This window comes from Eulemur rufifrons, chromosome 9 (assembly GCF_041146395.1).
Source record: "Eulemur rufifrons isolate Redbay chromosome 9, OSU_ERuf_1, whole genome shotgun sequence".
NCBI classification, from domain to species: domain Eukaryota; kingdom Metazoa; phylum Chordata; class Mammalia; order Primates; family Lemuridae; genus Eulemur; species Eulemur rufifrons.
The window spans coordinates 37,651,608-37,677,753 of NC_090991.1; the positions used below are offsets into that span (position 1 = coordinate 37,651,608).

A 26,146-nucleotide genomic window follows, 5' to 3' on the forward strand; every position below is an offset into this window, starting at 1 on the left:
AAATGTGAGAGAAAGGTTGTTCTATGTTACCTAGAGCCCAAAATCATGGAATTGTCGCTTTATTCAGGCGGATGGTTTAATTTCTCTCTACTTGCCTCTTCATAGTGAAACAGAGACAATTTCTTATTTACAGTGTAACCAGCCTCTCCAGTTTGTCTGGGACTGAGGAGTTTCCCGGGCAAACTGGGATGAGCTGGTCACCTTAAATGATACTGTGAAAGTTAATAAGACTTTAGAAGATTTTAGGTCCTTGGATAAAAAATTATTCATATGATATGATTTACTATTACCAAATCATATGCAAACTATGATTGCCAATGGACAGTTTAGTGATTGTTTTCTGGTTGATATTATAATTTTATCTTCAGTTGGTCATTTTCTTTTTGAATATTCTTGAAAAGATTTTCTAGCAGTGCTCAAACTTCACCTTGAGAAAAATGTGTATTTTTTGTACATTTTCTAGATTTCAAGAAAGAGGTAATAATGTCCAAAATGGCAGAATGAATTGGTACATTTTTAAAATAGAGAAAAAATTCATTTTTACATCTGCTTTGAGACTATAGTATCCTATTAATATGAGATTCTCTTTAGTAAAATGAAATAGAAAAAGAGAACTAATGAAGTCTGACGTGGATCCATCCTTGCCCAAAATAACACCAAAAGCAGCCACAAACAAATACTGCTCAGAGAAAACTCCTTGAAGATGTTTGTGTGTTATTTTTGAGCCTCCTTGAAATAATCACACAGAAAAGATAAATTTATAATTTTACACCAGGGAATTCATGTATTTTAGTCAAATCAATAATATATTTTTGCAATGATGTGGTTGTTATCCTGGGTTCTTTTTGCCTGATTTCAGATTGTTAGGGACTGGTTTTCTATTCTTTGGGCATTAAGGATCAGAAACACCAATTGTTGCCCTAAAGAGAAGATGAATCCAGTTTTAACAGAAAATATCAAAAGCAATCCTTTCCAAGACAGTACTAAAACACACAGAATATATATATATATGTGTATATATATATATATATATATACATATATATATATATACACACACACACACACACACACACAATACACACACACACACACACACACACATATACAGGGCATTGCCAATGTGTTAGATGACAAGGGCACTCAATTACACCTACTTTTAGTTAAGCGACTGTTACAGGAGCCAGTAGACCTGGATCTAGACCCCACTGCACCAAGTCAGTGAGTGTTTGAGTAAATGCTTTCACTCCTCTGGCCCTCGGTTTATTTGTGAAATGAGAGGTTTTGACTATCCCGTGCCTATGGTCTCTTAAGTATCTTACAATTCTGTGTACAACATACTGCTGATATCTTAATGGATACGTGGATCTCTACTTTCCTTTTCTCCAGGGCAGCTCCTCTGTACCAGCCTCGGAACAATGACCCACACTCCTAGGATGTGAGAAATGGCATCTTCTTCAGAGGGCAGAGGGACAGAGGAGGTCTAGGCACCCACTAGAGCTCAACATAACACTCTGGGTCTTAACATTTGCAATTTGGATCTTGGATGAATCACTTCCTCTTTTAAGGTCTTAATATTCCTCTGTAATGAGGATTTTTTTTTTTTCTGAATCTCGTTTTCTAGCTTTAAATCTCTTTTAAGCTCTTCAGCTTTTTTTCTTTTTTAAAGAGAGATGGAATAATATTTGGTCATCTCGTATTCCCAGTGAGGCTTTCCAGGCTTCCTTTTCTCTGTTTCTTTCCCTCCCTTTCCCCTGGCAGAAGCCTGGAGATCCCCATGGACCACATCTCATGCCTAGGTTGCATGGCTTCAGGGTGACAATGCTGCCCCGTGTTTGGCTGCCGTGGACATGTTTGAAGAATTAAGATCCCTCTGGATCTTTCATGGACAATGCCCTGAGGAACCCTTGTTAGGATGAGACATTGAGGTACTGTCTTGCCTAATGATGTAAAACAAAGACAGGATGCAGCTGGTCTGGAGTTTTATTGGCTACAAAACAGATGCACAACGGGAAGTAGAGCTTTAAACTCATAAGCTCATACTTTGATTCAAAAAGTGCAATATATTAAGAGCATTATGGGAAGTCTGGTGATAGCATTAAGGAGAAAAAACTAAAAGTTTCTGAGTTTGATAACTCCAAGGTTAACTTTTAGGACTCACTCATTAGTATCTGGGCAAGGGCTTTCCATTGGGGGAAAATAGTTTTTACGACAGGCAGAAATTCTCATTGGCCTCATGCACACTTTTGGATCTCATTCACTTGGGAAAGAATTATTCTTCCATTGATGCTCTCTTGTGTGATGGCCTTGATCTTTGGAGCTGCAGACACTGAGGGAAAGAGCACCAGAGAGGTCAGTCACTGCCATGCTCCCCCGACCATATGAACTGTACTCATTTTGGGCTCCCTACCCTCAGCCCCTGAAGGCTCTGTGCCTTCCAAAATGATCACCAAGCAATGTGGTGGGCTCTGCTGCAGTGAAAAGGGATCTCCCCAAGGAGGGTTTTTTCCTTCCACTCTCCAGGAAATGAGGGTCTCTGAACAGTGTCGCCTTCTGGAGGTCAAGACCTTCATCCTTGGTACACCTGATTCAGGATCTAGTCTCTGACCACAAGCACTGGAGGAGTCCCTTCTGCATGTGTGGGCTTTGTAGCACTTGCCCCACAGATCCTATGAGCTTGCAGAACACTAAATGCCATTCAGGGCACCTCACTTTAAAATCTAGAAAGCATGCCATGTGGGGGATAGGTAAGAAGCGAGGGATGTTTATCATGGCTGTTTTCAAAGATCTGACTTACTCGAATAAGTGCCTTGTTGGCACACCAATAAATCAATTCTAGATCATAGGGAAGGATTGAAACCATTAACAGAGATACAAGGGAGAACTCTGTTAAAATCAAACCTCTCTAACAGAAGACTGGGCCATCTCATCGAGTAATGGGTCCCCATCCTTGGACATGTATAAGGAAAGGCTCAAAGACTTTCTGTCATATCTTGCAGAGGGATAGAGTTAGACCAGCTGTGATGATTCCACCAACTCTGATTATCTGAATCTCTAATGCATGAGAACAGGTTTACCACAAACTAATCAGAAAGTACCACTTGTCCCAGACTCTGTTTTGCTGGAATTTTCCAGTGAGATATTAAGGGTAATCTGAGAAAATAAGTTGGCCAGGTCAAAGATGTTTGGGAATACTGGGTTAAACAAAGTAAAACTTTTGTCATTGTGACTTTCTCTGTCTTGTTCCTTTTCTTCCTCAAAGCAGTATTTATTCCATCTTTAACACATTGAAATGCAACACACCTGCTCAAGAAGAGGGTCATGGTACACAGTATTTCCAACTCTATCTGGCCATAGAACATATCTTTCATGATGCTCTGTTCACATCTTTATTCATTAGTGTTCAACAGAACAGAGTTGGAAAAATGATGTGAAATCATTTACACTTAATTTCCTAGGGGGGTTTAGTTAATAAAGATAAAATACTCTTAATTATCATTTTAATCTTCTTTACTGCTTGTAAAGAGCTTTCATATATATTGAGGACAATAATGAGAGCTCACTTCATTCGGTATTACCTAATTCGTTAACTGAAAATTCCTGACCATTTGGGAGTGAAACACAGGACATTTGGGATTACACTAAGAGTTATGACTGCTACAGAATGGATAAACATGCTCATTCATTAAAAGAATAGATTCAAACAATGAAAGAAAATTTTTTTTACCTTTCATGCACGTCTTAGATTCTTCCAATGTCCTATAAAAGTGATAAAGATTAAAGGGCACTTAGTATTAGCCACAATCCTAAAGACTCAGAATGAACTAACTTCGTTTGCCTGCTTGTAAAGTCTCAGCTCTTTAATGAGGATAATTATCTGAGCTCAGCAGTCTCAAGGTCATGAGTTAATGGGAGAAGCTCCCGGATCTGGAAGGTAGTGAGTACCTCCTCAAAACAACCCTGGGGTCAGGGGAGGTCCACCTAACCTCCCCTCCTTTCAGAGCTGCAGGCTTTGCTTCCACTGGGATTCCTTCCAGGGTCCAGGTCTCAAGCTTGGGAACCCTGAGCTTCTCAGATTGTTCGAGCTTTGGTCCAATGACGTTTTGTTTATATATATATATTTTTTAACTTCTAACTTACCCTTCCTCTTGGGTCATAGAATGTATGTGCCCTTTATATGGCCACGTATTGTCTTTTCCTGGGTTTTCAGAAATATCAGACTGAAAATCTAGACATCTCCATCTCTTAGAAGTCTTTTCCTGCGGGTAAGCTAAAACGTTCCTCATCTTCTTTTTTTGGGAGCCAAAATTGTAGGCATTCCCACAGGGAAACACAATAGCCAAAACCTTCTAGCTGTTTTCTTCTAGAGATTTTAATGCACTAATTTTAACTGTCCTGACTGCAAATCTCAGTGTCCTAGGAGTATTAGCTGATTAATTCACATTTGCTGCTTAATCAAATACAACTTGATATAGGTATCTTTTGGAGAAATTTAACATAAATCTTTCTTTCTCTAGAGTGACCATTGCTGACAGAACCTATCAGGGACACGAACACACACCCAAGAGCCCTTTGCCTACTGCTCTCGTGCCAGACTTCGCCTTACCCTTCGCGCTCTCCCTCCAGGAGCTGGCGGTAGGTGGTGATTTCCTTCTCCAGGTGGGTTTTGATGCCCAGGAGCACCCTGTATTCGTTGTTCTGGCGCTCAAGGTCATGGCGCAGCTGCATCAGTTCCTCCTCGTAGTGGGAGATGATCTCTTGCATGTCCTGGAGCTGGCAGGAGTACCGAGACTGGGTTTCTGACAGCGTGTTTTCCAAAGCAGATTTCTGAAAGGGGAAATGATATTTCTTTCGTTAACTGACTGATGGCTTAATTGATTCAATAACACGTGCTTGTTGAATACTTAGCGTATGCCGACTACTCTTCTAGGAGTCCCGGTGGCTGCTGGGGACACCAAGATGACAAGTAGGCTGACTTACAGGTTGGGACTTTTGAAGCCCATTTTCTGGGCATGAAACTGTTGTATCAGGGAGCTCTTGGCAACTCCGTGGCACTCCTGCAGCATTTATTGTCCGTGCTACCCATCTGGGAATGAGGAATCTGCTGCCTTGCTCTGAACCGTTCTTTACCTCCTATGCTTACGCTTCATCTCTGGCTAGATGGAAAACTCCCAGAAGGAGAGAGCAAATGGGACTGCTGTCTTTGTATCTTCAGAGAAGGGTCTCAAAAAAAAAAAAAAAATAGAGGACATCCAGTTAAAGTTGAATTTCAGATGAGCAATGAGTAATTTTTTGGTGTGAAGCATGTCCCAATTATTGTTCCACTATGGCATGGGACACACTTATACTAAAAGAAATCTTTTCTGTTTATTTGAAATTCAAACTAAACTGAGTGTCCTATATTTTAATTGGGGAAATCTAGCAGCTCTAGCCTCTGGCAATGCCTTTTGATTATGACAATGGTAATATATTATCATTTTTGAAGAAATTCTAAAAGCTGTTAAATGAAGTTTCTGGGCTAGGATACAGAGGACCGGGCTCAAGTCCTGGTTTTGTTTGGATTTAGCACCTGCTTTTCTGGAGCACATGACTTTAATCTTAAAGAGAAACTCTTAACTGTGCAGGACACTCTCACTTTATCATGGCTGCTAGTGCAGGGGGCCCCTGATGCCTTTAACCTGGCAGTTAAACCACATTTCCCTGGTCTAATCACTCTCCTATTCTCCCAGAGGGCTGTTTTATGCCTTCTCCTCTGACAGCAATTAGGACAGGACTGCCCCTCGCTCCCCCATTTCTTCCACCCACATACTCGAATCCATGTCCAGGTACTCGCTTCCCTCCGGTTATTATCCATGAGCTGTCGGTGCTCCGGTCATTTCAGCAATTGCTGCCCTTCTTGCATCATCAGTGTTCTCCTTTCTACTAGATCATGCCCACCAGATTTCAAATAGAATAATTCCTCCCGTCTTACAATTTTTCCCTCCTGAAGCCATATCTACCTTTGGCTATCGTCCAAGTGCTCTGCTCTCTTTCATCTATAGCAAAGCTCCTCAAAGAGTCGTTCGTACCTGCCGTTTCGAGTTCCTCTTGACCTCGCTCCAAGGTAGGCTAGGAAGCCCTGCACAATCTGACTCCACTATGACCCCATGACCTTGCTCTTCCTCCCTCCCTCCCTCCCTCCCTCCTCCCTGCCACTTTCCTCTTCTCTGCTGTCTTCCTCCCTTTGTTCACTCACTGCAGCCCTACTGGCTTCCCTGCTGTCCCTCCAACTCACTGGACACACTGATGCCTTGTAGCTTTTGCATTTGCTGTTCCCCCCTCCTGGAACACATCCCATAGCCACGGAAGCACCTTCTCATTTCTATTAGGTCTTTGCTCACTGTCACCCTGACAGTAAAACCTTTCCTGACCACCTGGCAGCTCCTCACTCTGGCACATCTTACCTCCTCCCATGCCTCATTTCTTTGTAGCAGTTTTCTCCATCTGACATATATTTTGATGATTTGCACATTTACAGTCTGTCACTCCCACTAGACTATAAACTCCTTCATTACCGAATCCTCCGTGCTAAGAATACTGCCAGATAGCAGAGTGCATGAAAACGGGTATACATGCCTTGCCCACCTCGCAGGGTCATTGTGAAATAGTGTATGTTAAAATACTTTGAAAGCTGCAAAGCACTATAATTATTTCGGTGCTCATTATCATGGCCTCTGTAGTGTACATTTTTAAAATAAACTCACAGCCAAGACACAGTGCACATTTCTAATGCCTGTTCACCATCATTGATTCATGAAACATAACAGTAATTTGCCATGTGCATCTGCAACAAAAATGAACAAATTGTTTCCTCTCAAGACCAAGGGTAGAGTAGCACTCAGGAATTATATTGATGAATGGTTAGAAGATTCAATAGACTATAAAGGGAATCAAATGATAGACCATATTTAATAAACATTAAATGCTTATGACACTCATGCAAAGCATTTTCTTAAACCATGAGAATGATAGAAAAGACTTGGATGCAAGAACTTAATCACATACATAATGAATAGGCCAGTACTTTGGAGTTAGCCAGACCTGGACTTGCCACCTACCATGTTGACACCAGAATTTCTTTATCTTGGGAGCTGCAGGGGCAGCCTGGTTGTAAGTGGAGAGGGCATGGACAGAGATTATGGGGGTCCAGAATCCTCCCCACAAAATATCACTGGTTTCACCATTGATCACTTATTAGCTGTGTGACCTTGGCCAATTGACTGTTGGAGCTTTGGTCTCCTCATCTGTAAAATGCGGACACTAAGACTTACCTGGAAAGGTCAATGTGAGAATTAATGATATTTAATACAATGAACCACTTTGCACAACATCTGGCACCATCTGGGCACTCAAGACATGATAGCTCTTATTATCATTCTCATCATGAACAATTTGGATAGAAAGTGGAAAGTGAGAGATTGTCCCAAGGGCATCTGGGGTGTTGTGGCCTAGGAGAGAAATCAAGGAAGGCTCTATGGAGGAGGTGATGTGGGGCCCAGGATTTTCCTAGCCCCAACTCACCCTCTTGTACTGTGCCTGCAGGTCAATCTCTAGGGCCTGGAAAGTGCGCTTCAGTTCATGGATGTCACTTTGGCTTCTCTGAACAACTTCTGGACTGGCCACCTCCTGGGATATGGCCGCTGACTGTGGGAACAAGAGAGACAGAAGTGTCAGCATTGGGGCCACATGGGAATGGAACCTTTGGGAAGTTGGGCAACCTGTCTTTTACCTGCTCTTTATACCAAGTGTCCAAGTCCTGGTGCTTCTTCTTTATTATAAGCTCATATTCTTGCCTCATATCCTCCAGGATCTTAATCAGATCTTCCCCCGGAGTTGTATCCACCTTCACATTGACCTTGAAGTCATTTGGCACATGATGCTCCTCCATTTCCTGTTTAATAACAGAGAAAGCAAACGAATCTGCTGTGACGATCACAAGGCTGGATTATTGTGTTGATTGGCAGCAGTAAATGGATCTTTCAAAAACTCAGCTTATGTGGTCGCTACACTTTTGCTGGTTTGGTTTGGTTTCTCAGTTATTACTTTTTGATGACAAAACATTATATGCATTTTTTCCTCTAATAATTTTACAAAATAAAGAATAGCACGAGACAGGTAAGTGAATAGCCTCTGTGATTACTGACTTTGTCCCTGGTTGAAAATATTTCAGAAAGAATTATGCTTGCACAGTGTGTGAAGTCCTCTTCAGCAAATGTTCATTGGTGAAGTGACCACACAATTAATTAAGCAGTTGAACATTTCGGGTTTTACACCACAGCTTTTAGGAAACAGTTCAGTAAACAAAAGCCAGAAAGTGTACTGGCTTTCCAAATCTTGTCAATGCCTTATGACTCTGCAGGGCTGACGCCCATAGGTTTTCATAAAAACCAAGCAAGCACAGGACAGGTTTAATTAACAATCATTATCTAACCAGCTATTCGGAAACTGGGCTCTTTGATGTTCAGAAGCAATTCTGTTTGCTTAAAATGGGAATTGTTTTTCTATTATTTTATCAGAGTCTCAGGGACTTGAGATGGATGGCAACTTTCTAAAAGTCAGTTAAATGCCCCTGGAAATCAGAATTCTTCATTTTTGTCGTGAATCATATTTATCTTGGTCTGTAGCAGATTCTGTTTATTCTATTGTTCCCCAATTTGCTTCATATTAGGTCAATGAAGGAAGTTCATTCTCACACATTTCTTCTTACAGTATCGTATTAACAAATACATCTAAGTAAACATTGTTTAACAAAACTGTTGACCAGCTCATCATTAATTATAATCGCATTTTGGTTTTTATATTTGACGTGTGAATAAACTTGACATTGGAAAAATTAAATATTTATATTTTTATGATTAGGTAGGTCGAAGGACACTAAGCCTGGCATCCAGGTGGTGGTTTCTTCTGCAGCTATTGAATTGCTCTGAAATGTGCAGGTGAAGAGCTGTGCTCATTACCAGGTGCCCCCGGGGTGGGGGGCGGGGGGGTTCTACCTGTTCGTGGCGCTTCTTCATGAGGATGAGCTCTTTCCTCATTCCCTCCACCTCCTGCTCCAGGTCTGTTGTGATGATGGTCAGATTGTCCAGGGTCTTTCGGAGGCCCTCAAGTTCAATTTCCAAGTCTTTCTTGAAAGAGTGCTCATTTTCATACCTTTGGTTAGGAGGAAGAGAAGAGTGCACCTGTTGTTGGAAGGCCATGGTCTTTGAAAGGATTTACCTTAATTTAGAGGTGAATCTCTTACTTTTTAGGTTTAATGAGGAAAAAATGAATACCTACAGGATACCCTTTCTATGTTTGTTTCATGCTATGCTTTTCTATGATGGTGAGTCCGTGTCAATTTTTACACTGAGTAGGAAGAATCGAATAATAAATAGCCATATACCCATCACCTGGATTTAGCAACCTTTAGTATTTTGCCATATTTGCTTCATCTATATTCCTTGCTGAAGTATTTCAAAGCAAATTATAGCTATGATGACATTTTATCACTAAATACTTCAGAATGTATGCTTTAAGAAAAAGATATTTTTCTAAATAAGTATAATATTTATCATACCTAAAATTAATAATAGCTCTTTAATATCATCTAATTCTTGATTCATATTGAAATTTCCCCATGCTCTATGTTTATATCTGGTTTATTTAAACTAGGGTCCATTCAAGTACCACACCTTGCATTTGTTGTTGCTTTGCCTTTTAATTATAAGATTTTAGATGTGGGTAATGGGAAGATGATTTTCGTTTTCTAAAGCAAACAAACAAAAACCTGTACAACACTGAAGAAGAAACATACTTGAGGCTGAAGTCGTCCACGGCCATCCTGGCATTGTCAATGAGAAGAATCATCTGAGCATTGCTCATCTTACCATCCACTATCTGTAAAACACGCATCGAGAGTTATTTCAGGTGGACACACCCACACAAAATGACTGCATTCTGTTCTCTAGTTTCCTGGGTGTTTGACTGGTCAGCACAGACAATTTCTTTTTCTGGCAGTGAAATGATGAATAATAACCAAATCAATAAATATTTATTGAGCACATACTAGGTGCAAAGCACAGAATGATTTTTATAGTAAGAATTTGTTGTGTAGTCAATTTCACTGTCTTTTCTTTTACATTGAGTTTTGACAGTCTGGGATTGATGCAACTGCTGAAAGAATGATGTAGGAAGGGGAAGGATTTGTAATGGTTCAAAATATCTTCTACCTTTTTAGTGTTATGAACATGGCATAGCATTTTGCTTAAGCTCATTCACATCTGACGATATTAAAAGGACTTTGGGTCCTGACTCTTTTCTTATTGTGACTATTAGTTCAGCTCTCTGAAAGTACGATAATTATTTTAGATGTGAACATAATTCTCACTAGTGATAGCATTCACATTTCCAATCAGTGTTACTGAGCAAAACTGACAAGCTAATTTTAAATGTATTTTATAATAGTCATCACATAGCACAATTTTTTTTTTTGCACAAAGTGACTATAGCCATACATGTAGCTTGTAGGTATGTGTATGTGTTTGTAACTTATTCTTTGATGAGAAGGTTCCAATTGTAGCTATTAAAATATTAACTGAAATAATTCTTTACCATCTAATGAAGCTGCTTAATAATATGTAATGGTGATAAAGCCTCCAGTTAAAGACTTTCACTAGATGGTTATATAATTTTTTATCCTAAAAAGAAAAATACTGTTGAAAGCATTTACCTGAGCAATTGTGTGTGTGTGAGTTTGTGTGTATATATGATTTAGAAGTACTTCTAGGTATGTTATATGCAGAGAAGTCGTGCACATATGATGCATGTCACTGTCTTTAGGAAAACGGGGTAAAAGATGTCTCATTGTCAAAAGTATAATAATACTTTTGCACCAAGTATTGAGCTGAACTAGAAACTGGGAGCTTTTCTCTGTCTGGCTCAGTTCCTGATCATCTGCATGGATTTGGGCCAGTCAGTCCACTCCCTGGGCTTCAGTTTCATCACTTGTTAGATAAGGAGTTTGTACTAGAAACAGGTGACCTTAGAGGTCTTAGCTCTAAACTTCTGTGATTTAGTTGGAGTCAGAGAATCCTGTGACATTCCCATTGTATTTATACAGTTGATTCCTTTATTTAGAAAGGATTTTCTTAGGACAAAGCTATAACTGAATACAAAGGCACCTTTTAAAAATCTGGTCCTATTTAAAGCTCCACTGATCACATGGAATTTGGTATCATGAATGCACAATGGCAGGACGCAGAGACGGTAGGAGCACTGGGTCTGGGACTCGAAGAGCAGGGCCTGGGGTCCTGCTGCCGCGCTCACTAGCTGAGCTCGGCTGCGTTGCGGCGTCCTCATCTATAAAATGGCGATAGGAATAGCCACTTCATCAAAGAGTTACGAAAATTAGAAGAGATTAAATGAAATAATGTAATATAACATATTCTTGGCATATTATGCTCTGAAAAATGAGTTGAAACTGAATTAGTTTAGAAAAGTGTACATTATACAGCTTTCTTTTTAAAAATCTAGCACTTTTGTAATTAGAGCCAATGACTGCATTGGATACATCCCCAGGTTTTATATGTTGAGATGCGTCCTCGAACTTTTGTTGTTTGTGGTGGGAAATAGCTAGGCTGGCTGCCCCTGCCCAAATTCCTTCTTCCTCTTATGGGATTCCAGATGATATTATGATGTCTTTCTTTGCTCTCAGAAAGGATACTGTAGGTATTTCCTTGTCTCCCTACAATGCTGCTTAGGGAAATCCTTACCAATACTCTCGCCTCCAGATCCCTTATTATTCGTATTATCTAAGTACATGCAAAATGAAATGTAACTTCATCCCAAAATGCCTGGGGGCCCCTGGGAGAAGCCTTACTTCCTTGTGCACTGAATTACTGTATTTGACACATACTGGGAGGTATTGCTTGACATCCAGAGAAGCCTTTCCCTATATATTCCACAGAATCGGAAAATAAAAAAAACCATCTGTGGGCTCATTTGGCATTTCTGAGTTAAATTGGGTTAAATTCATTGCAAAGCCCACATCAAACCAACGTTCTCATAGTACGTGAGTGTGAGATCTGAAATGTGCTTGATATAGAGCACATTTAAAACTATCTCCCACTCTTCAGACCTACTTGATAACAGTATTATGATATAACCACTATTTCTGAGACAGCCTTCATGGTAATAAATGGATAAAGATGGATTAAAAAATAATATATGAGACATAGAGTTTGCATTGAATGTTGTAATTAATCACCTGAATTCTCCCCAAGGCCCTGAGTTCCTTCTTTTAAAATCTAGTTGATATATTAGCACAGTATTGTTGCTCCAGGGTGTATGATCTCCTACCATGGAGAGGAAAATAGAATTTTTGACTGTAAACCAAAATGCCAAATACAGTAAGTACTACTGAGACTCATTCAAGGAGTTTTATTTATGATAGCCCTATGGGCTATGTATGAGTCTGGATGTCAGAAGATTGGATTAATTTTTGAACTCAATTGCTTATTGACTTTTTGAGTAATATTTAATATCTCTAGAGTAAGAGTAGAAGAGAGCTGTGTCTACTTAGAGCATTTCATCAAGACCCAGGAAGGGGCAGCCCCAGGCAACTGTGGGATCTCTTTGGGTCTCTGTTTTCTCATCTGCAAATGGGGGAGGTTGGGATAGATGGACAATCTCAACTTCAAAGAGTTGCTTTCTTTAAATGCAGAGAAAATGTAACACCTGAAGTAAAAATCCAGAAAAGAGTGGAATTTGAAACTGAAGAAGCTTCCTGTTTAATCTCAGATCCCAGAATCCCCGGCCATCTGGCAAGCTGCACGGCGCCCCCCTCCCTGAATTGCACCCACTCACTTTCCTCAATTATTTTCCCAAGAATTTGGACAACCACTTGGCCTCAGTCTCCTTATCTATAAATTGGGGACAAAAATATCTGCTTTACAGAGCTGTGAGGATGAAATGAGACAATATGTATGAAATACATGTTGCATGATTAATAATGAAGATATAATGCATTATCTTTATTAATAATGAGTATCATTTTTGTATGAGGTAGGCTGGTCAGCACCACACTGCGGTGGGATTTACATGGCCACTAGAAACAGACCTGGGTTAGAATCCCACCTCTGCCTCTTGCTGGTGGCTTTGAATGGCTATTACACGTTTTTGAGCTTCAGTTTCCTTCCAGGGTTGTTGCGGGAATTAAATTAGATGATATAGAACATTTCCATCATTGCAGAAAGCTCTTGGACAGCATTGCTATGTGTATTAAATACCCAGTGTGATGCCTGGGCATATAATAAGTGCTCAGCAAATGTTTCCCTCCCTTTTCTCCCTTTCTTTTTTTCTTCCTTTTTCTGCTAGCTCCTAAATTATTTGACCAGGCCTAACCTCACATTTCTTTTGGGAGTCACGTTCTCAGCTCTCTAGTTGTCAAAATCTTCTATTCTCTCCATTCTAAAACCAAAGCAACTTTATTAAACCAAAAACACGATGAGGACTGTTGAGTCACCTTGTTTTTTTTCATAAAGACAACCATGCAGTATATAGTTAAGGTAATTACACAGTCAGTTATTAGGTTGATTATTCAATAATTAGGGTTCATTACAAGGACAGATTTATATTATCTTGGTTGGTTCTTCCTACATTCAAGCAAGGATGACTGAGTGTTGTGAAATAATATGGTCCAAATATTAGAAACCTGCGATGCCCTTTGTAGGGCAGGATAAATCATGATCTTACAAAGAATTTTCTGGGACTGCTTAAAATAAGAGGGAAGTTAGGTAGCTTTAAAAAACAACCTGTGAGAGGATTGGATTCCCTCTACTTCTAGCTAATGTTATGAAATGGCCAAGAAGGTATGTGCTTAGCTTTTTCGGGTATTTGGTTAAAAAGTTATTTCTTTTATGAAGAAGGTCTCCATGGCCCATCCCAAGATTCTAAAAATTATGCTCATTTTATTATTTGTTCTAGCAATATGCCATTGCCAGAACTCTGAGCAACTCTATCTTCTAGCAGCCCCCAAAAAGAAACATCCAGGGATGTCACAGTGATCGACCTGCTAGTACAGTGAAAACCTTTAGGTTTAATCTCCAGAATGGTATAACTCAGCCTTTTGTTGGCGGATAACCTCACTGTCGCCAGGACTTTGAGGTGGAGCAGAACTGATGTAATGAGAAAGTAAACAGTCCCCTGGCCTTGTGCACGGAGCATGCGACTCGAATACCAGCCCTTGTCATCACCCTGACATTGCTGGGTCATAAGTGATACTGAACAGCGCTGGTTGCCTCATGGTTTAGATTTTTCTTTTGCTGTATGAAAAATCAGGCCATCTCGTTTTAAAAATAATCTATAGTACTTTTGTAATTTTTGCTGCCTTCTTTTTCTGTGTAATTCACGTATAGGAGATTCGTTATACAAAACAGATTTTCTCAAGTCCAAATTAAAAACCTCTGTGCACAATTACTTTAAGCTCTTTTGCCATTTTCCTAGAAACTGTCTTTTGTACTGATTTCTCCTCCTGGGGGTCCTCTGGCAATGCAGCCCCATCTCGAGCTCCAGGGTCACCCAGCATCTTACCTGCTCCTGCAGGCGGTTGATGTTTTCCTCATATTGGGAGTAATCTTTCCGACTGCCAGGGTCTCTCTGCTGATGCCACTTCAGGATGCGGTTTTCAAGCTTCACGTTGGCCTCTTCCAGGGCGCGCACCTTGTCCAGGTAGGAGGCCAGGCGGTCGTTGAGGTTCTGCATGGTGGCCTTCCCGTTCCCGCCCAGGAGGGAACTGCCTCTTCCAGGCCCCCAAGCCCCTCCATGGGACAGGCAGCTTGGCGTGGTGTAGGAAAGGGAGATGCGGACACCCCCCGCGCCGCCGTGGACGCTGGGAGCCCGGGGGAAGCACCTGGCCTGGCCCCAGCCTCTGCCGGTGCCATGGAAGGAGGCCAAGGTGGTCTGCCTGAAGCTGTGGCTGGAGTTCATGGTCCCATCTGCATTTGGGGCAGGGCTGGGCTCCGCTCCACTCCCTGGCACCACAGAACTGAGCTGCCTCAGACTGCCCTGATGGTTTTATGCCCTTTGCTGTGGGAGTTCCCTGCTCTGACAATTGTACCAACAAGATCATATCATTGTGCAACATGTGTTTCCTCTTGGTCAATGCTAAAGTGCCCTGGGCCTTTACACACATTGTTGTTGTTTAGAACCACATCAATATGACAGTTTGCTTCCTCCCTCCCAGTTGTAACCCGGGGGTGTGGCCCACGACATCAGGTGGGTATTAGTCTCAGGTGTCTTTCTAATCTTTCCGTGGAGTTTTTCCATTGTACATTTATCTAAAAAGGTCAGATCAAGGTCCACAAAAAGATTATTTGGTGTATTATAGATTTTCTTTTGGAAAACAGATACTAAAACCACAAATACACACATCCTCTCCCCACCCCCAAATAAACAAGCCCCAGCTTTAAAGGGAGGGTTTGAGAGACTCATAAAGGAAGAGCCGGCTCTGAACAGGACCCAGGTCCCGGAATAAAACCATTGAGCTGAGGAAACAGAAGATTCTGAATATCTGATGTCTCTGTGGCAGGTGCTGTTTAATGGAAAGTAATTTCAAAGGACTTGCTCTTAAGAACAAACCCTCAATTAGAGTTATAATTAATTAATGAATGGCCGAGCCTTCTGCTTCCAGGGTGCCTTTCATCCCAGCACACCTCAAAACCAAACAACTCCGGTGTGTGCTCAGGGAACGTCCCTTGGCCTGGGAGGAATGCAGCCGCGGTCGGCAGCCCTGTCCCTGCAGTGGCTCTGCAGTGGCTGGGTTCTGTGTGTCTGTGACCCGCGGAGGAATGGTGGAAAACAGGAAATGTGCCACGGGTTGTCAAACGTGCTTGATGGATCTTCCACTTTGTCTGCCAAGGTAAAGGTTAGAGGGAATAAAGAAGTAGTCTGGGGGTGGGGGCCACGTGCTGGTTACTGGCAGCTAGATTTAAAGGGAACTTAGAAATAAAGTGTCAGCGTAAGTTAAATGGAGGTGTACACTATATTTATGGATTGGAAGACTCAATATTTAAAAATGTGCCTTCATTCATTTACATCTTGAGGATGTTGAGCACAAATTTAATGACGTACAGTAGGTTTTAAGGTGGGATTTAAGTGGCAATATTGTGTTGTATGGGAGTTAAGTACTTTGGCTGTGAAGTCAAGGCCTTTAGCCTTCCTGGGTCCAAGCCATTAATTTGACAGATGAGGAAACCGAGGCCTGTGAGGGGTGGGTATGGTGAGGACAAACTACGGGTTAGAGGCAGAGCCAGGACAGGATACTTCCCACCACATGGCACTGTTATCTTGAGTTGAATCTTGACAGGGTCCTGTGTGGCACTTCTCTTTCATAATGATAATGGGACTCACCAGTTGATGTAGCACTTTGATTTCTTTATTTAATCCCCATAACAACTTGGTGTCGCGGGGCAAGGTTGTTGTCCCCATTCGGCAGATAAAGAGTCAGCAGCTCCTAGGGGTGAACGATTCAGAGCTGATTTGTATACACAGTGAAATTGAGCACATGGATTCTTAGCTGTCACTGCCTGAGTCTGTACTGTCCCCTCTGCCTGGAAAGTCACTCACCCCTGCTTCTCCTGTAGTTCAAGAGTCAGCTCCATCCACAATCATTTTCTGAATCCTCCAGCATGCATTGGGTGCCCCTTCTAGGGGGAAGCTGCCTCTTATGCATCCCAAGACCTTGCAGAGGGGCAGACAGCGTGGCATCCCCACCCATGGTGGAAGCTGGGAGCCGCCGGCCAGGCCCAGCCACCTCCTGTGACTGGGATGACATCCACCCCATGCTTTCACCCACCACTGCATTTGTCACACGCCTCTGGGACTGCAGGTTTCTTGAAAGCAGGTTTTACGCCTTCCGTCTTTCAAGCACCAAAGTCTGGCTTCTTGTGGGCATTTTGTAAATGTGTAACTCAGTAATGAACTTTGTAGAGTCAGGATTTTAACTTAGGTCCTCTGATGCCATCACCTCCTGCTCCTTTTTAGGACTGTGAGTTATAGAACCAGAGAGCAGGAAAAAGCCTCTTCTGGGAGTGGGCCCACCATCCGCAAGGACAGAACTACTTCTAATTACAAATAAAACCACAGAAAGCACACCAGCCCTGCTCCTCCTACGCTATGACAAACCTTTATCAAGGAGAATCCTCTAGATGTTTTTCATCTCTCCATGGACAAGGTGGAAAAATTTAGCCAAGACTCAAGGAAGCTTGGGGGAGTGTTAGAAGGAATGCCCATGGTCACGCACACCTCCGACATGAGAAAAAGACAAAAGGGAGATGTGATATAAGGAGAGCAAATGAGGGAGACTTGGTTGGACGTGTGGGGGCAAGCAGTGTTCTGATGCATGTGGATAGTTCTTGGTCATCAAGGTCATGGTTGGTTTCTGTTCCCATGGGCCAGCCTCATAAAGGAAGACAACATCCACTGCTGGTACGGGCAAGGGCCGGGCTAAACACCCTTTCCCTATGTTCTCCCACGAATGTCTACAATGGAATTGATGTTTCCCTGCTCTTTTCAGGTGTGTCTGAGTGGCAGTGACTTAGCCCCATAAATTTGGCGCATGTCTCATTGCATGTCAGTGTGTGGGAGTTTGATTTATAGGGGTTGACCTTGAGCAAAATATTTCTTATATCATAGCAGGACCAGCGTAGAGAAAAACTGGTGGTGAGATTTGAGAGGACTGGGGAGAAACAATCTCTTCTAGTACTATCACACGATGATTTTCCTTATAACTTCTAATGCATGGAGTTCTACCAGATTTTAAAAGAACATGAAAGTACAAGAAAAAAGATTAAAAAAAAAAAAAAAAACAATTCCACCACATAGACACAACCATTGGTGACATTTGGTGAACATCATTTCAGATACTCCCTGTGTACATACTGGAAGACATAAGGATGGCTAGACCAATTTTATAAAAAGGAGCTCATACATTTATTCTACTTTAGAAAGAATTAAGTCAATTAAAATTTTTAAATTGGCAAATAATAAACTAAAATGAATTCACCTTAGTCACATACTTTTTACAGAATTTTTAAACTTTCATCACATTCTTTTAAATTTTACATTTTTAAGAAGAGTAAAATGATCGATATTTGTGGAATCACAGAACTAGGAAGAGGCTCAACAAGAAGTCATTTGTTGTTTGGGGATTTTTTGATAGAGGCCAATCTCCCTGGGGTTATGTGATATCTCATTGTGGTTTTGATTTGCATTTCTCTGGTGATTAGAGATGTTGAGCATTTTTTTATATGTTTGCTGGCCATTATTCTGTCTTCTTTTGAAAAGTTTCTGTTCATTTCCTTTGCCCATTTATTGATGGGGTTGTTTGATTTTTTAAAGTTCTAGATAGATTCTTGTTATCAGCCCTTTATCGGATGTATAGAGAGCAAATATTTTCTCCCATTCTGTAGGCTGTCTATTCATTCTGATGATAGTTTCCTTGGCTATACAAAAGATTTTTAATTTGCTCAGATCCCATTTATTTATTTTTGTTGCTGCAGTGATGGCTTTGGGGGACTTCTTCAAAAATTCTTTGCCTATGCAGATGTCTGAAAGGATCTTCCCAACATCTTCTTCTAGAATTCTTAAGGTCTCATGCCTTAGGTTTAAGTCTGTTATCCATCTTGAATTGATTTTTGTGAGAGGTGAGAGTTGGGGATCCAGTTTCATGCTTCTGCATATAGCTATCCAGTTTTCCCAGCACCATTTATTGAAAAGAGATTCTTTTCCCCAGTGAGGATGTGGAGAGACAGGAACACTCTTACACTGCTGGTGGGACTGCAAATTAGTGCAACCTCTGTGGAAAAGAATTTGGAGATACCTCAAAGAGCTAAAAATAGAAATGCCTTTTGATCCAGCAATAGCTCTATTAGGTATCTACCCAAAAGAGCAAAAGACATTCTATAATAAAGACATCTGCACCCGAATGTTTATGGCAGCACAATTCACTATTGCAAGGATGTGGAAACAACCCAAGTGCCTGTCAATTCATGAGTGGATTATTCAAATTTGGTATATGTATACAATGGAATATTACTCAATTATAAGAAACGACAGTGATCTAGCACCTCTTATGCTTTCCTGGATTGAGCTTGAGCCCATTTCCGCAGTGAGGTATCACAAGGTTGGACGAATAGCCTCCACATGTTCTCGCCGGGCACTAACTGATCAACACTATGGTGCTCACACAGTAGTAATATTCTCCAGGGATTAAGGGGTTGGGGGCGGGTACACTCACAACTAATGGACATGGTGAACATTGTAGAGGGGAAGGGCATGCCTCTAATCCTTGCTTGGGTGAGACAAAGACATAAAATATAACCCAAATGTTTGTACCCTCATAATATCCTGAAATAAAAAAAAAAGTCATTTATTGCAGGTTTCTGCTTTTAGGTAGGTCAACAGCAGATGGCTGAATTTATTTTTAAACTATTTTTAAAGAACTTGAGGGATGAAGGCTACTGCTGCTTTCTTAGTAAATGTCCAATATTTAGTTATTTTTGGGGGGTAATGAGCATTTCACCTGCAATATGGTTTGGTGACTTTTTTTGTGTTTCTGTTGAGTTCAAATTGTTCAGAATCAGAATTATTCTCCTTTGCATGACCTTCTGGATAAAAGATTTTTAAATTTTTACCTTTTCACATTTGGTCCATCTTTCTGATGAACTGAGATGTCATTAAAGGGAGTGGGTATTTTGTAGGAGAGGTTGGGTGGGGAGCGAATGAATGGGGTTGCAAGCAGGGACTTCAGAGGTCAAAAGGGAGCCCTGACAGCAGTTCGTGTCATTAGCTGGGAGCACAGTCTGTTTGTGCCTTTCAAAGACAATCACTCCATCACTGGAGTGTTTTATAGGCACCTCTTCTTTATAGGGTGAGAGGAACGGCCAAAATGACTCCCAAATATATTTTTACTGTGCATGACATTTCAGAACAGATAAGCAGTAGGTCTGCAGGCAAAATTGCTATGTCATTATCCTGTGATTTGGAGGGTTACATAAAAAGATTAGACACTCATAGAAATAACACTGCTTCTGCGTTGCCACCAGATTGGACATTTTATAACTACCTCAGTTTACCAAACTGTGGCCGCGTACAACAGAAAAAAACCCATTTTCTCATATTTCTATTTTTTCAGGAAAAAGGGGCCAACAGATAGAAGATTTGCATTACGAAGTATTCAATACAGTATTTAGAACTAGGAGGAAAACAAGAGTCAACTTAACGTTGCTTCCAAATAGTATCTGTATACAGGGACTGACATACAAGGAAAAATAATTTTAAAAACCACACACAGGTAAAAAAGGTTTTAAGACCACAGAAGGAAATTTTCTCGAAGGGTAGGTAATGAGACAACTATGGTGGGTACCTTTCTTAATTCGATTTTTAAAAGCAGGAAAGAATTAGCAAAGGATGCAGAGGTGTACAGGGTCTTGTAAGTGACCACCAAGGAAGAGTATTTGGGACCGTAAGAGAAGAGTTAGGAAATTCGAAGAGGCAAAAATATCAGAGTAAAGAAAGAAGAGGCAGATTTCAATTAAATAGGGTCTGTATTTATAGAAGCCAAATCATCAAGTATTTATTAAGGTCCTGATCTGTGTTAATACAGTTCTAAGTGATTTGCACACACACACACACACGAATGAAAGACGTTTGCTGCCCATGGTGCATAGCGAACAACTGCCTGGTTATCCCACCCTTAGCTGTCAGAAGGCTTAAAGGCCAAGGCTGTGGCTGTCTCACCTTTTAATTCCCCAGTATTTCCAGCTGATGGCAGGCCCTGGGTAAATGTTTGCTAAACTTGGTCTTGGGAGGAATAGAAAGCAGTAGTGGATTGTGTGGAATAGACTTAGTGAGATGGAAATGAGAAGAAAAGAAAGATGATTGTGGGCAGATGTAGTTGAAAGCTATAAGCTCTCCAAAGGTGTGGGTAGGGAAGGCCAAAGGCTGATATAGGACTCTCGTCATCTCCTACCCCCAAACTATGCATTTGTCTCTAATTTCAGTGTTGGTGAAATTCCATGGCTACAGAACATTTGAATTAAAATCCTCTAATTTAGTTTATTCAATTATTAATTTTATTGAGAGTTGACTATAGAGGTGCTCTGGTTTTGTAAATAGACTAACGAGACACAATTCCTACTTTTAAGGACTCTCCAGTCTCTGAACTTGAGGGTTGGTTTTGTTTTGTTTTTTTTGTGGATCCAGTATTTTGCGAAATGATACAACTTGTTAATGAGGATCTGCTCTGGGGTGCTTAGGAGCGGTTACTGATCTTTATCTATTTTTACCTTGAATTCAGAGTGGCCAGTGTTGAGGGAGACACAGCAATTTATCATCGCCAACAGAGAAAGCCTTTTTTCCCCGGTTGTCAAGATCTTTTCACCTGGTTGAGATGAAGTCATCATCATTTGAGTGACATATTTGTCATTCAATTCCTTGGTATAAGCCTGGGAAGAATGGGTTGACCTAGCCCATGAGACTGGGGGTTGAACCTCATTTATCATTTTCACTTTCAGAAAAGGAGGCCCACCTCCTCCCTCCTTCCAGCTTCCTTTTCCAGCTACACCAAACCTTTCTGAGAAGGCAAGAGATGATGTTGCAGCTAGATAACTTCTTTGAAAAGAGCTTCAGGACAGTCTGACTTAAGCCTGGCTTTAGAAAGATCCTTAAGTCCTTTTGTGCTACTTTTGGCATGCCACCAGGCCTGCTGGGGTGATTTTGTTCATCTAAGGCCACCGAAGAAAAACAGATCCCCACTAATGGGTGGGAAGTGCTATTGCAAGTGAAATGATTTCACTCTTCTTTCTCTTCCTGTTATCATCTTAATCCAGAACATGATAGGCAGTCAAATAAATCCTTTACACAAAGAGTGTTGTAATTAATAATCCTTGAGCCAACCTCAGTGCTCACTGGGCGTTACTTTCTCTTGCCATATAAGGAGACATTTGGAGCCACTGTGGTTTGCTGAGGCATCGTCTCATGCAATTTGCTGAAATCTTGTCCGTGTAGGTTTCACCTTGAGCCCAGCGTGGATCACGTCGTAGCAGGGTCAGTGTCCGGAGGGCTGTGGGCAGGTCCTTGCCCATCAGGATTCTTCCCCACCTGACAATTGTTGGTGTCTGAAATTCAAACATGTATTTGTTTGCTTCACCAAAATATTGCTTCTTAATTCAAAGGCAAACCTTAATTGCATTGCTTGCCTTTGCATTCATTCATTTAACAAAATTTACTGAGTGCCTGCCCTGAGTGAGTGGAGTGGACAGGGTGAGATGAAGCTGGTGACACATGCAGATGCGGGGACGTTCCAGGATTTCTCAGCACTGCTGAGTATCTCGAACTTCAACATAAGAGACGTGGGAAACCACAGGAAGGTTGTAAGCAGGAGAGTACCGAGCCGTGGTCATACTGGTAATTCACAAAGCTCACCCTGGCTGTCTTGTGGAGAATGAATGAAAGTAAGAGTGCGGACTGTGGACAGCTGGGAGGCTCCTGCCCCATCCAGAAGAAAGGCGATAGTGGTGTGCTTACTATTTTTGATTCATTTAGTGAAATATGCAGGGGCATTCGAGTGATAGCACAGCATTAACTACTTTTCTGCCATGAAAAAGAAGACATTATGATAAAATTCAATTTATTACAGACTTTTATGGCACCCGGGTTGTGTATATGCTGCGTGTACTATTCAATGGGATTATATAATAGACACAGTATTTATAATGCTGTCTCTTTTTTTTTTTTTTTTTTTTTTTTTTTTGAGACAGAGTCTCACTTTGTTGCCTGGGCTAGAGTGAGTGCCGTGGCGTCAGCCTAGCTCACAGCAACCTCAAACTCCTGGGCTCAAGCAATCCTCCTGCCTCAGCCTCCCAAGTAGCTGGGACTACAGGCATGCACCACCATGCCCGGCTAATTTTTTCTATATATATTTTAGTTGGCCAGATAATTTCTTTCTATTTTTAGTAGAGACGGGGTCTCACTCTTGCTCAGGCTGTTCTCGAACAACTGACCTCGAGCGATCCACCCGCCTCGGCCTCCCAGAGTGCTAGGATTACAGGCGTGAGCCATCGCGCCCGGCATTGCTGTCTTAAACAGTACAGGTTTGATGTCTATCCTATTCCATATGTTTTTAGACAGCAAGTAGGGTAATCACATGTTTTGTCACAGTATTCTTTGGTTCAAGGCTCTCAACTTGTTTTAAGGACAAGTGACTGCCATGATGGCTTCTTTTTCTCATAGGTGAAAGAAGTGAAACAGCAATAGGAGAAAGACTTGCTTTTCCTGCGTGTGTCCAGTGAGTCAGTGGCAGAGGCGCCCCAGAGCCCAGCCCCTGTAAAACCCCCGCTTCGTATTTCATCCGTGTGCTGACAGAGTCTTCATGCGTGTTTAGTATCTTTGCACACTTACTTCTAGGTTTCTCCCCTCTGTATTCATGAATGCCGTTCTTACCTACTTTACTGCTTATAAATGACTAATCACGATGTGACTTTTAATTTGGGAAGCAGGGTTATTCTTTCTCCTTCTCTCCTTTCTTTTGGTTTAGAATGCTCGCTTTTCTTTCCAGTTTCAAAGAATTTCTTTTCTTTCTTAAAATCACCTTGATGATGATGTTTTCTACATCTTTGTTGCAGGGCAGACTAGTGGAAAGGATTTGGGGCCGGGAGTTAAAGTCCCTGCTCTGTTATTAACCCACCTGGCGACCTTAACCTCTCTGGTCTCCATGTTCTTACCATGAAAATGAGATTACCGACCACCTTTCCTGTAATTTACAGGGTTGTTGTGGGGAGTGAATAAGTTAAGGTACATACATAAGCTTTGTAATGTGTAATAACATATGCTAGCTATGTATTAATAATAGGTATGTACTGTGTATACATGAGCCTTGTATTCTATATGTAATGCAGATACTTGATCTATGTAATCTGCAGGTGATATACACACATGATCTGTGTAATCTGTAGGTAATATACATATACAAGCTATGTAATAGATCTGTAGTGTGCATCCATGAGCTTCATAATCTGTAGACTGCTGTGCACAGATGAGGGCAGAGGAGGGGGATGATCGTAAACACCCCTGGTCTACCTGGTAGTCTCATGACTCCAGAGAGACCAGTGAAGTTCTCAGGAAGCGACAAGGACTAGATTAAAAATTCTAGTGTAAAAGGCATACTTCTGTCTCCAGATGAATTTAAAGAGAAACATTAACTGCAGTTTACATTTTATAAACATAGTCCATGTAAAGGACAGAGTAGATTTATGCTGACGAGTGCTCTGGTTACCAGCTTTAAACTCAAATCCCAGCTCTGCCATCTGCTACCCAACCCCCCAGTCCTCAATTCCCACTGCTGTGAACTAACATTAATACTCAGCCCTGATTGATAGAGTTATTGTGGGAATGAAAGTGGATAATCTATGCATTCAGTATAAAAAGTGCTCAGTAGTACTGTTATTAAAATGTGTGTGTGTGTGTGAGAGAGAGAGAGAGAAAGAGAGAGAGAAATAAGCATATATGTCTCTATGTTCTGGTTTTGGATACAGTTTGCTGAGAAGTTATCTATTTTTTATAGAATGTTCTATACTTATAGAATTTATTTTAATGTCCTTTGTGCCTTTTACATTCTCACTTCTCTATATAAATTATATCCTAAATATGGGTCCCAATTTCTTTGTTTTGGTATAGTTTATTCTTACTCTGATTATGTTATCTGTTTAAAATTATTTGTATTTTAGGATGGGCACTATTTTTATTCTGAGGAAGTTTCCAGAACATTCCATATATTACATTGTGTTATAATAACTGGGGCTTAAGGTAGGGAGGAACACAGGGAACACATCTTAGTTCTTCCCTAGGAAGTCTTGACTTTGTCTTACTTTTCTGAGCAGGAGAAAGACATTCCCGAATGCCTTTGGTTAGGTCTGGCTCCCGTCTTTCCCTTCCATCCCTCTCTCTTCCTCCTTTCCCCCGTGGACCCGGCACTTTCTCTCTCTGTTTGTGCTCTTCTTTCTGTCCTGGAGTTATGGTGGCCAAAACTGTCTGGAAGAACAGAATCATTCCAGCTAGTTGTCTTTTTTCTTTTGCCCTGAGAACATAACAAGTCACTAAGGGAATACATTCTTGCAAAGTGTATATTGATTTAAAGGAAAAAAAAAAAAAAAAAAAAGAGGAAGAGGCAGCATTGTATGGTCTGGAGTTCCACAGTCCCAGGTTTGAATCCAGGCTCTGACACTATCTGTGTGACCCTCTCCTGCCTCACATTCCTCATCTGCAAAATGAGCAGTTGTGTAGAAAATGCACATAGAGAACACTTAACACTTTGGCATGTTGTAAATGCTCAGTAAATGTTAATTGCTATTACTGTTGCTATAAAAAGATGACCCTCCAGAAGGTTATGGAGTATGTTTACATCTTCAAACTGTTAGTTAACACATAGCCTTAAACATATATTATCAATTGTGTTCCCTGAGGCTTCAAGTACAACATGGAAACTTGATTGGTTGGTGAATTTAAACACTTGTGACTTCATTACTGTACACATCAATCTCCAGTTTTGGTCTTGGTGTTTTACAGATGTGGTACATGGGGATCGCTTGTTCTCTCTCTCTCTCTCTCCCCCACCCTTACTCCCTCTCTTGGTTTTCTTTGGTTTAATTGTAAGTAAGAGTGGTAGGCAGAATAATGGCACCCCAAAGGTGTCCACATCCTAATACCTAAAACCTTAACTAGACTATGTTACATGGCAAAAGGGAATTAAGGTGGTGAATGGAATTAAGGTTGCTAATCAGCTGGCCTTAAAATAGGGACACTATCTTGAATTATTCGGGGGGGGGGGATCCAATATAGTCATGAGTGTCTTCGAAAGTAGAAGAGGGAGGTAGAAGACTCAGTGAGTGTTGGAGAAGGAGATGTTAAGAGCGATGTTAAGAGTGATAAGGCTGCTGACTTTGAAGATGGAAGGGGACACAAGCCAAAAATTGTGGGCAGCCCCTAGAAGCTGGAAAAGGCAAGAAAACAAATTCTCCCCTAGGGCCTCCAGGAAGGAGCACAGCCCTGCCCACACTTTGATTTTAGCACATTGA

At 41.2% G+C, this 26,146-nt stretch overlaps 1 protein-coding gene across 1 annotated transcript; it reads right to left on the reverse strand.

Annotated features, from left to right (window-relative positions):
* Positions 1-1,968: 1,968 nt before the first annotated feature.
* Positions 1,969-15,991, reverse strand: KRT23 (keratin 23). The gene is made up of 9 exons (XM_069482512.1): positions 15,693-15,991; positions 14,607-15,352; positions 9,832-9,914; positions 9,032-9,188; positions 7,768-7,929; positions 7,560-7,682; positions 4,606-4,826; positions 3,727-3,758; positions 1,969-2,328 (listed from the first exon to the last, which is right to left on the reverse strand). Exons 2-9 carry the CDS (start codon positions 15,000-15,002, stop codon positions 2,234-2,236), a joined length of 1,269 nt encoding a protein of 422 aa, XP_069338613.1. The 5' UTR covers positions 15,003-15,352; positions 15,693-15,991; the 3' UTR covers positions 1,969-2,233.
* Between the last annotated feature and the right edge of the window lie 10,155 nt (positions 15,992-26,146).